The sequence below is a fragment of the Tachysurus vachellii genome, chromosome 19 (assembly GCF_030014155.1).
Source record: "Tachysurus vachellii isolate PV-2020 chromosome 19, HZAU_Pvac_v1, whole genome shotgun sequence".
Classification (NCBI taxonomy): Eukaryota; Metazoa; Chordata; class Actinopteri; order Siluriformes; family Bagridae; genus Tachysurus; species Tachysurus vachellii.
The window spans coordinates 12,659,491-12,671,920 of record NC_083478.1 but is presented as its reverse complement, the minus strand read 5'-3'; the positions used below and the strand labels follow the sequence as shown (position 1 = coordinate 12,671,920).

General features: G+C 38.3%; 1 protein-coding gene across 4 annotated transcripts in view; it reads left to right on the top strand.

The window, feature by feature from the left end:
* sulf2b (sulfatase 2b) overlaps positions 1-12,430 on the top strand; it is a 128,061-nt gene extending 115,631 nt beyond the window's left edge. For 2 of the 4 annotated variants that reach the window (XM_060894105.1, XM_060894103.1), the window contains 8 exons: positions 1,316-1,547; positions 2,071-2,167; positions 2,267-2,361; positions 2,577-2,639; positions 2,725-2,894; positions 2,984-3,126; positions 5,270-5,393; positions 7,517-12,430. In XM_060894105.1, the coding sequence (XP_060750088.1) occupies positions 1,316-1,547; positions 2,071-2,167; positions 2,267-2,361; positions 2,577-2,639; positions 2,725-2,894; positions 2,984-3,126; positions 5,270-5,393; positions 7,517-8,157 (1,565 nt within the window). In that variant the 3' untranslated portion in view covers positions 8,158-12,430. Of the gene's footprint in view, positions 1-1,315; positions 1,548-2,070; positions 2,168-2,266; positions 2,362-2,576; positions 2,640-2,724; positions 2,895-2,983; positions 3,127-5,269; positions 5,394-6,101; positions 6,136-6,894; positions 6,949-7,516 lie in introns of all 4 variants that reach the window. The other 2 variants (XM_060894106.1, XM_060894107.1) reach the window with 2 other exon arrangements.

The following is a 12,430-nucleotide window of genomic DNA, read 5'->3' as shown; positions in this document are numbered from 1 at the left end:
GCACACACACACTCTCATTCACTCACGCACTCACACACTACGGACAATTTTCCAGAGATGCCAATCAACCTACCATGCATGTCTTTGGGCCGGGGGAGGAAACCGGAGGAAACCCCCGAGGCACGGGGAGAACATGCAAACTCCACACACACAAGGTGGGAATCGAACCCCCAACCCTGGAGGTGTGAGGCGAACGTGCTAACCACTAAGCCACCGTGCCCCCTGTTTTGTGACAGATCTTTTTTTTAATGGAGCCTTTCAGAGAAGTTTTTCAATTAGGTTTAAATTCATCACAACATATCAAGTATAAGTAACATGGGACCAACTGTGGGAACAAAAATAAACAGACAATGAGGGTGTGAGGGCAAAATGTGAAATTCTCACTCCTATCGTTTAAATGAAGTAGCAAGCTGCTCTGATTAGGAGTGATCAAGCCAGAGAGAGAGAGAGAGAGAGAGAGAGAGAGAGAGAGAGAGAGAGAGATCCCATCAAATAACTGAAAGAAATGAAAGCAGTAATAAGAAATGTATAGTATAAAATCATACTGTAAATATGTCAATAAATAAAAAACCTGCATACAGATATTTTATTCTTACAGCAGAGAAATCTCCTATTTAATAAAAAAAGCATGTCTTGATAGTAAGGTATGCAATAATGAAGTAAATAAGTAAGAAGCACCTACGAAAAACAGAAGAAATTGTGTTTCGAATGAATTTGACGATTTTATTGAAGTTAATTATGCATCTTTACACATAATTGACTTTTTACAAATTGAAAAACTAGATTTCCACACTCTTCATTGTCTTCATACATCTTGTGTTTGTTTCCTGATGCAGTGGTGTTTGTATCAGCGAAAGATCTCACAGTTTCTAAGGTTCTAGTGTGTGCTCGGTTGTGTAGTGTGCACTCTACTATAAAGGCAAAACAGATTTTACAAGAAACAATTCAATGTTATGTGAGCTGTACAGAGGGTGTTGTGTGGACTTGTGTAGCGTGCACTTAATCCCACTTTGTCTCTTTGTAATACTACACTGCCCCCTAGTGGATAAAGTGTAGATTCGTTGCTGTATGCCTAGTAGAAGTGAGTCAGGCAACTGAATTTATCTTCTAGTCCTGAAGACGTTTCATTATTCCCCAGAGACGCTTCATCAGCTTCACGGAATGGTGAGAAATTCCCCTGTGGAGATTCAGACTCATGATACAATGACGTCCTTGGGAAAGTGGAATTTGTTCGAGACTAAACCACAAATCTAGACATCACAACTAATTAGCATGAATGTCCTGGATTACACACTCACACTCATGTGTTTGGCAGAAATGAAGACCCTGAAAAGCTACTCCAGGAACCGGTACACTCGCTCGATTTCAGTGGAGATAGATGGAGATCTCTATGCTGTAGATCTGGATGGTGAATACCAACCAGTAAGGAGCAGGAACCTGAGCCATGCCCACCAGGAAGAGGAGGTGTTCAGCGGAATGGGTCCGACTGCTGAGCCACAGACCAGCAACAGCCTGGCATTGCCCTCATCTATTAAAGTCACACACAGGTAAGTGTGTGTGTGTGTTTTACAGAATAGTCTAAATGGTCATAAGACAGTAACCAATACCAAACTCTATTGATTAAAAAATAATAACATTTCTATTTATTATTGAATAATATTTTAGTAAAATCCACATTTTTTTTTTCATATACATGAGTTCACATGACAAATCTTGAATTACTGTGAAACTGGCAAGGTAGATCTAATGTCAGAAAAAAGCCTTAGCAAATTAATCCCAGACAGTTCACAATGATCCAGATAGAAAGACCTACATAAACTCACGCCTGCATATTTGGCAGAACTTCTTGCATAGCATTTTCTTTTCAAATAAAAGTTGCTTAAACAAGTTGCTGGACACTACGAGATTTATGTCATAAGAGGGTGTAAGTTGTCATGTCTTTGTTCCACAAAGGCTTGTCTTTGTTTACATTACAACAAATGAAAATGATTACAGTTTGAGATCTGCTTTACAAAATGCCGTTTATTTCTCACACTCTAGGTATTGAATGCATGTATGTTTTATTTCCAGGTGTTCCATCCTGGCCAACGATACAGTAAAGTGCGACGTAGGATTGTACAAATCTCTGCAGGCATGGAAAGATCATAAACTCCACATCGACCACGAGGTAGGCAAAAACCTACGTATACAAAGTATACTCCCACTTTTCACAAGCATTCCACACGCTGTCGATTTTTGTGATGAAGATTTTATCCTCACCTCTCAGATCGAGACACTGCAGACGAAGATTAAGAACCTGAGAGAGGTCAGAGGTCACTTGAAGAGGGTGAGGCCTGGAGACTGCGACTGCAGCAAGTACATGTAAGAGTGACAGCTGTCAATCGTAAAATTACGCTTCATTTTTGGGGGAAAAAACTGTATTAATGATTCATAAATAAATCAATAACATTTAAAATAACATTATTAACACATTACTACTACTACTACTACTACTAATAATAATAATAATAATAATAATAATAAAAAAAAGAAGAAGAAAAAGAAAAAGAAATTGCTTGTTTTTGGATATATTTCAGCTACAAATCCAAGTTCAAGAGTAAGCTGAGGAAATATAAATCAGACAGCATGCATCCATTCAGGTGAACAAAACAAAAAATAAAAACGTGTGTGTGTGTGTGTGTGTGTGTGAGTGTCTATCAGCGAATTTAACATTGTTCTCTGTAGGAAAGCGCAGGAGAAGGATAAGAAGGCATGGGTGATGATGGAGCAGAAGCGCAGGAAGAAGCTCAGGAAGATGTTGAAGCGCCTTCGTAACAATGACACATGCAGCATGCCAGGACTCACCTGCTTTACTCATGATAACCAGCACTGGCAGACTGCCCCCTTCTGGACCTGTATGCCACACACACACACACACACACACACATATGTTGCTTTTATTCTTGAAATCTCTCATTTATTGGCCATGCTTTGCTGCTTACAGTGGGACCTTTCTGCGCCTGCACCAGCGCCAACAACAACACATACTGGTGTATGAGGACCATCAATGAGACGCATAACTTCCTGTTCTGCGAGTTTGCTACAGGCTTCCTGGAATACTTTGACCTTAACACAGATCCATACCAGGTCAGAATTTTGGCACTAAATAAAAAGGAAGTTGGAAGCAGAAAATTGTTACTGGCCAGGTTTTATTTCTTTGGTACAAGTTCAGTTTATAACAATCTTATGATCCTGTTCTTAAATATTTGCTCTTTAATTATGATTCTTTTAAATTACTGTTTTAATGCTTTCAAATTATTGTGATGCTAGATTTTTTATTTTTTTTATTATTATTATTATTTGGGGGCACGGTGGCTTAGTGGTTAGCACGTTCGCCTCACAAGTCCAGGGTCGGGGTTCGATTCCCGTCTCCGCCTTGTGTGTGTGTGGAGTTTGCATGTTCTCCCCGTGCCTCGGGGGTTTCCTCCGGGTACTCCGGTTTCCTCCCCCGGTCCAAAGACATGCATGATAGGTTGATTGGCATCTCTGGAAAATTGTCCCTAGTGTGTGATTGCGTGAGTGAATGAGAGTGTGTGTGCCCTGTGATGGGTTGGCACTCCATCCAGGGTGTATCCTGCCTTGATGCCCGATGACGCCTGAGATAGGCACAGGCTCCCCGTGACCCGAGGAAATAGTTCGGATAAGCGGTAGAAAATGAATGAATGAATGAATTATTATTATTTATTATTCTACAACAACACATTTATTATTATAAATATTATATAATTATAGAACATATAATTGTCCTAGTTAAATAATATCAAAGTTTGGCACAGTTAGTCACCAAACACTTGCCAAAGGTATTGATAAAGAAAGGATGAAAATAGGCGTTATTTAGGCACTTGTCAAGCAAAAAAGATAAATGTACAAACATGTGAATGAAAAAAAAAGTGTCAATGTACAATTAGTTATGTAGTGTATATACACATTCCTGTAACTCTCCTATTAGCCAAAAACTCTGGAGAGTTTGAAGCTGGAAAAAACAAACATTACTTGGTCTTTTTCAAAACTTTTATTTATTTTCAATAAGTCTAGAGAAGTGGAAACCTATGAGTGCTTCTCCTGTTGTAGCCCATCTCTGTCTACACTCACAACATTGTGCATTCAAATAGATTCTTTTTTTTTTGTGATTGTAAAGAGCCAATATGGCCATTTTCCTCCGATCTCTCTCATCAACAATGGTGTAGAATTAATGCTGACTGAAAGAGTGTTCCACTGTCTCTCTCTCTCTCCCTCACACACACACACACACACACACACACACACACACACACCACTCTATTAATCATGATAAACTATTTCTTACTCAAACAGTCCCTATTAATTTGCAGTCATTTATTCTAACAACAATAATGACCTGTTTAAAACCTTGCGACTTACCAAGAGCTGTCAAGTAGCTTTACTAAACTGACTAGTATTAGCTGTGACTTGCACACAGGTTTGAAGTTTGAAGTTAACCCCTTCCACCTAACGGGGGGAGTGAGCCAGGACAGAAATAATAAATCCTTTCTTAAGCATACAAAGCCTGAATGTATCTACACATGCAGTATATCAGATGTACGGGAAGAAGCTGTGCTATAAGACTACAAAGGGCATTTCCACCTAAACAAAACACAATACCAACACCAAGCAGCTAAATGAACAGAAAAAAATGAGTAGACATTACAAAACCGACGCAAGCAATTGACCATTACACGTCACAACAACCACATTCTGCAGATTCCAATGGAATATACAAGGCGTATTTGAATAAAAAAATATATATATATATATATATATATATATATATATACACACAGTATATTTATTTATTTATTTATTTATATATTATTCAAATATGCCTTGTAGTTTTTAAGATATACTCGTTATACTTTTAAAAGAGGCCTCGAGTTGAACAGGTCAGAGAAATTACACTTATAGCATTTGGCAGGTGCTCTTATTCAGAGCAACTTGCATTTATCTGATTAATAAATCTGAGCAACTGAGAGTTAAGAGTCTTGCTCAGGGGTCCAGCAGTGGCAGCCTGCTCATTCTGGGATTCAAACTCACAACCTTCCAATCAGTACACCAAGACTATAACCACTTCCCTATATTATGTGATAAGCTGTGTTATTTAACATAGTAATGAGTAATTTACTCATTCAATGTAAATGTTCTCTGCAGTGATCTTTATACAAATATACAGTCCCAGTTTGTATGTTTGTGTTTGTGTGTGTGTTTGTGTTTGTAGTTGATCAACGCAGTAAACACACTGGATCGGCATGTTCTAAACCAAATGCATGTTCAACTCATGGAGCTACGAGGTTGCAAGGGCCACAAACAGTGTAACCCCCGCATACGCAATATGGACCTGGGTGAGTTACACACACATACACGCACACACACACACATACACACACACAGACCCAAATGCATGCATACACAATCGCACAGATACCTGACTGGCTGGAGTATTTGCTGTAATATTTGCTGTCAGATTCCACATAGCGCTCGTTCTCCATACCTTTATACCCGCCATGGCTAAGGATGGTGCTGAGAGTAGTGTTCCCACGTCTCCGTCATCCTCATCCTCACATGACCCTGGCCCTGCCTTGCTTTCTGTTCTCTGTTTTCATGCAAACAGACCTTCTCATGTTAAGTATTTGAGCTGCTCTGCTGCTGAAGTCAGGTGTCTGTTATTCGCATCCTGCCCAGATGAACCTGATCCTGTGTGTTTCTTTATGACTGTTGATTGTTGTAGCATGCAATGAGAGTAATTAAAGTGCAAAACGTCAGTCATACATATTATCTTGCTACATTCTTTCTTCTCATCGCCTACTGAACACAGCAGAAACCAGTTTGTTGACATGAAATAAACGATTATGATAAAAGCTTTGAACTCAGTAAGTATTTCTCCAAGCAGTAGCTAATATGAGATATGCTAGTTGTATATACAAGTTAAATATATAATGATTAGCATGTAAATAGGCCAGTCAGCTCATGGTTTTATAAAGGAGTGTGTGCGTCACTGTAAATTCATCTGTCTTCACGCTCTCTAACTGATGATATCGTCTCTTCTTCAGGAGGCAAAGAGAGAAGCAGCTATGATGAATACAGGTATCTTCGTTAAATGAATTCATGACTTCAGTAGAGTAGAATGACACTAACAGATTGGTATGACTCAGACCGAACGTCTGTTACAAACAGCATTCTGTTAGTCAACAATTTGCTTGCACTGATGAATGCAAAGTGTTTTGATGAACACAACACAACTTAACAATTTTACAATTAAACAGGCCAATAGCAAAATAAAGGAGAAGAGGGTTTTTTTAGGTTGAATTTGAATTAAGACTAAATTGTCCCTAAGGTGTGAAGGAGTGTGTGAATGTGTGTTCCATCCAGAGTATATTACTAACACACACCCAATGTTCATGGAAGAGGATCTGGGTTCACCACCAGCCTGACCAGGATAAAGTGTCTCCTGATGATGACAACATTTAATTGAATTGGATTTGGTTGGATTTGATCAGCTCTATTTAGTATTAATGATTTGTAATGAAACATGTAGTGTGTTTCTTTTCAGTACTCACTAGACCATGTGTAGTTGCCATCAGTTTTATGGCTATTAAAGTGTCTTCTCCTTTATTTTAATTCCATAGAGGGCATTACACTGCTCTCTCTCTCTCTCTCTCTCTCTCTCTCTCTCTCTCTCTCTCTCTCTCTCTCTCTGTCTCTCTTTCATCTTCTTGCATGTTTACTCTGGCTGCTGAGCTGTAAATGTTAAAGCTTTACAAGCCTTCTGATTGGCTCTCCTTGGACACCTGCTTGAATTTGGGTGGCAGAGTAACACTGTTTTATCATTGCTTGTGGCATTAGGCAATTTCAGCGTCGCAAATGGCCCAAAATGAGGAAGTCTGCCTCCAAATTGCTGTGAGTTTGGACTGTTCTGCTTCTTCACCTTCCTTCGGGATATGAGACCACTTAAACCACCGCCCAGTCTAAATCATCTTTTCCCTTTCCTCTAATTTGACCTACGTTTTTTGTTTGTTTATTTGACTTGCTTTCCTATCTGCTTGTTTCAGAGAAGGTTTCTTGCTTTGCCTGTCTGCATGGAGATGTTTTTTTTTTTGGTTTTTTTTTGGTTTTTTTATTCCTGGACTGTTCTTTTATTTTGAAGCCATTAGAGGGTAGATATAGTACACCTCTTTCATTTCTCAACACATCAACAAATCACTTATTACCTCTCTGGTTCTGTAGGGGATTGCCTGGGGCATATATATGCCTTTATACCTCTCTCTGACCATGCGCCTGGTTTATTTCTCTCATCACTGTTTTGCCTCATTTGCTCCATATTGAAACTGTTAACATCAATCCATTTCATTTAAGGCATGTCACTGTTATTTACATGATGCCCTTTTATACTGAGAACGGTACTGTTTAATGTCAAACAGCAAGTGTGAATTTGTATGTTGTGTGTGTGTGTGATTTACCTACATAGAGGGCAGATTTGGGAAGGATGGGAAGGATAAGTCCCAGGAGGATATGAGCCAATTTCAACCCTTGTACACACTCGATGAGCATGCCTACGATCTCAACCTCAACTTCACCTTGAGCCTGGAGGACTGGGCCCACTTCAGCCGCTCCGTGGACCACACGTACACGTTCCTTAGCAACCATAACCGGCCTTGCCCACGTGACCTGGTGGGAGGGGCCAGAGGAAGAGACTGTGCTCTTGTGTCCTCTGCCAGTGGCTCAGCGTCAGTTGTCTATCTTACCACTCTGGCCACTCCTGCTTTGTTGCTGAGAAAGGCGGGGACAGAACTTCTAAGAGAAGCTTTGGGATTGAGACCAAAGCCACACCCCTCTTCCTCGGCCCCTCCCACTTCTTCTTCTTCTCTTTCCACGCGTCTGCTCTCTTCAAGCTCACACAAGGACAGGGACACTTCAGAGGAAATATTGAACATGCATATGTGGAGTGGACGAACAGAAGAGGGGAAGAGAGAGGGGGAGGAGGAGGAGGAAGAGGAAGAGGACAGTGACGAAGATGACGAGGGGGAGGTTTTTATTCAGAAACGGACAGGTCGGCGGAGGTTCGGCACCGCCCACTGTGACTGCAGCTATTCCCATGTCTCCTTATGACTTTCTGTATGGGCCTGTATGGGTCGTTACCTCGTTCCTCAGAGAAGACTCTTAACCTTCGTACAGAAGTTTACCTCCAGCCTACAACCGAACTCTTTCTCTCCTACCTCTCGTTCTCTCGTTCCGCCTCTTCGGTCCACATCAGTCTTCCACATCAGCCTCAACCTACAGGCTATGTTTTTTCAGTTCATCTGTCCCTTTTTTAAGTCTGTCCATCACAATAGTAATATCCCAGAGATCGTCTAGACCTCAAAGAGTGCACATTTCATCTTTGAACATTGGGCAGGTGAGGTTGTGAGATTGATGAGAAAGTGACAAGTGAAAGAAAGTTGACATATTTGGACTTTGTTTTGTATTGTGGATACGTGTACGTGTTTTCTTTTGAGTTCTGTAAGTGTTGATGGCTGTCTGGTACGTCTCCCCTGCACAGCTTCAGCTCATGTGGCACATTCCCCAGTCTCTTTCCATGACTGCCTCAATGTCCAACAACCCCTTATCCTATGTCCTGGCTAACCTCGAGGCCACGTTAAATTAGATACTTTGAACCCTTATGTTCTGTTCTGTTTGACTGTCAATGACCTGTTTGATAAGTAAGAACCACCCTAAAAATTATTTTTATGACACAGCACTGTCTGCTCTAGGCTCAGATCACTTTTGTTTCAGAGATAATGTTCAGGATTTTATCACCTGAGAGTAGCAAGGAGAAATATGTTTGTGTGGTTGTGGAAGAAGTTATTTTATCTTGATGTGATATTCTTCGACCCCTCAGATATGTGTTGATGTACATCAAAGTTGATGTAAAATCATAAGGGTTTACGATGTTTTTGGAATGTTGACAAAAACAAAAAGGGATACAAGAAATGATGGGAAAAGGAGGAAAGCAGTATTGGTAATAATTGACATGGAGATCTGTTTTTAAATCATATTGTATTGCTATAAAATTCTGGTGCGAGTCAGCAAGATATCTATTGCTAAGAAAAGAACAGAACACAAGGGTTAACACATTAGCAGCTGTAACATCTGGACAAAGTAATGAAAGAGTGCAGGTCTTCATAAGCACACACTGCTTTTATTCCTGCTCTCATCACATCACATCAACAGATTCCTGTTAAATGATCTGGACAGTGTATGTAGGTAGGTGTAAATTAAAGCACATCATATATTTTCAATAATGTTTCTTTTTTACTCTTATTTTTGTTTGCCTACTCATTTTGGGACTGTTTGTGTAAAAAAAAAAAAGGTTGTGTAGACCCCTAAAGGTTGTCATTAAATTCTTACTACTAGCAGTTAGAGTCACAACAGTCTCAGGTGTGTGGCTTATCAGTAATAACAAAGAGTTAAAAGACAGGAATTATTACTGATGAGCCACTTCAGCGTAAACCTGCTTCTTCATAAACTGGGTACAACAGGATGTGTTTCAGATGTTGTACTGTGTCCCATTGATAAGACAAAAAAAACATTATTTACTGACACAAATGTGCTTTTTTAAGAAAAAAAAACAAAAACACAAAAAAATAACGCTAAAGGTTTGGTGTGATTATAATGTGTGCATTTCCTTTTAACCGGAATTTTTCCTAGGTATCTGTGCTATACACGGTGCTACTAAAGTCTGAGCAACTATATAAAACGGCAGTATGTATTTGAATGTACGTTTGCAAATGAATATGCTGTAAATGTTAAAGTATATTTTATATGACACACAACAGTCAAGGTCATGAGGCATTTATTCTTTTTTTTTTTTTTTTTTTTTTTTTTTACATTTTCTTTTTTTTGGATCATGTTAATGTTTATTGATCAGCACATCTTAACTTTTTTGTTCGGTCCATGGTCATTAGTTGATGCAGTTCAGAACGTAAGTGCTCACCCGGATAGATCGTAACTCAGTAAAAGTAAAATAGTTTAGCTTATTTGTAGGTTGTTGGTTTTATGTGGATACTATTTATGGAGTTATGTTTCCATCCAAGCCATTTTCTGTATCTAAGTATCAAAAGTATTAAAAACAAAGGGTAATGCTTTACAATAACAGTACATGAATAATCCTGCACTAATACCTGGAAAATAATCTTAAAGAAAACTGCTTTTAGGTATTAATAGATAATGATGTCTGCTAAATAAATAAATGTTACTGTATTCATTTCACCCTGAATAAAAGAGCAGAGGTCCGGGCAGGTTCTAGTACTAGAGTGAGATTAGAAGAGAAATGGATGGAGAATGACACAAAATATGTTGAGATGAAATTACTGGTGATTATCGTTAATGTGTCTTTCCATTTTTATTTGGAAGGATCATTGTAAATTATGAAAGTAATCCAGTGGCATCCAATGAAGTTGTCAAAATATATAAACAGTTTGAAATAATGCTTCTTAAATTCATATTCTTTCTCATATAGCTTGTTTAATTGGGTTTACTCCTATTTGAAAATTAATACATTAACTAACATATAAATACTTAAGATGGTTGTTTTCACTCATGGATTCTCACATAAGACTCACATCACAGTTAAAGTTAACTCTAGTTCATGCCTTAATTCATCATTAGTTCATATTTAAATAAGTATTAATTCAGGTATTAGTGCAGGATTATTCATGTACTGTTCTTTTAAAGTGTTACCACACAAATAATGCAGTAAACTGGGGGGAAAACCCATTTGTTAAATAAATAATATAAATACAATATACACTCAAACCCTTTTAGGAGCCATTAGAAACAGATATTTATGCAGTTATACTGTATAATCATGTGACTGCAGCACAATGCATGAAATCATGCAGGTTCAAGTCAACAGATAGGCTGGTGTGAGTATTTCAGAAACTGCTGATCTTTCACAGGCAGCAGTCTCAAGAGTTTACATAGAATGGTACAATAAAAAGACAATCGACCCTCTCCCGTGAGCAGTGGCTCTGGGGCATAAGCTTGTTGTTGAGAGAGCTCAGAGGCCTGACTGGTTTAAGCTGAAAGGAAGGATGCAGTAAGTCATATAACCACTCTTTACAGCCATGATAAGCAGAAACGCATTCGCATATAAAACACTCTAGGATGCTTTTCTACACACAATGTTTGTCGAGTGTTTATTTGAGCTATCATAGAAACTTTGTTAGTCGTTGTAAAGTTAATAGGCTTGTACGAAGAGCATTAGTTTCTGAAATACTAAAACCAGCCTGTCTAATGATATTGTTATTGGCAGATTTTATTTAATACGTAAAAAATGCTTTCGGTTTCCATTTTTTAATATATTAAATAACATTTTAAGTATTTCTGTGAAAAAAATGATAGTAAAAACAATAAAGTAATTTAAGGAATTATCTAATCAATACTAATTAAAAGGAAAATCCACATCACAGGTTTGGGAACACGAGTCCCTAAAACCCCATTCTTTCAAAAGATATTCCCTCAGCTGTTGTTTTTTGACGACACTCTGAAGTCGTTATGTTGAGAATTTGTGACTGTGAAAAGTCATAGCATATGATTTACACTATTTTAATATACATTAAGCCATGTGATGACCCTGTTGTACCACTTCAAATTGTAGAAATGTGATCGGTCACAATGACTTTGTATTGATTTGTTATGACTCTTATATCTAAGGGCACCAAGTGGATCCAAACCTTACCAGCAAAATCTCTCCTACAGCATTACAGAGACATCAGGGTTCCTTAAATTTGCCATCCATAATTAACAAACCTAAATTACATTGTTTCTGAACAGATTTTAGTTGATATAATTCCTCACTTAGTTGGAACCATTTTTTTACAGTGCATTGTGGGAATTTTTTAGTCAGAATTCTAGTTCACTGGAAGGATTTTGCAGTTAAAAGAGATTAAAATGGTAAAATGTCTGAATGCTGATCAGTGGCCTGAAACTGAGTCTGCATCTGACAAGCCTATGTGTCTGACATACGGATCAGCTCACTTATTAACCATAGCTTTAATGCCTTGTTCATTTTTTTTTTTGATATTTGACAATTTTGTTTTTATCTTATACACCCACCCTCTTTTGACTGAACCTAATGTCAATCATTTTTGCACCAGATTTTGTGTCATTACTTTGATAAAAATGCTCCCGGTGGTTTGTTGAAATACGCTCTGCACTTTCTAAAGGGACTACTGTAATGGCAAGACAATTTCATATGACAGACGGTTTGAACATAACAATTCCTTGTACAGTTCTATAGATTAATCATATCTCTATTTTTGTTTCAGTTAACGTGTGGACATTTAATAGCGCTTGGTAGTTGTGAATAAAGTGTTGAATGCCCACATTGTGATTTCTGTAA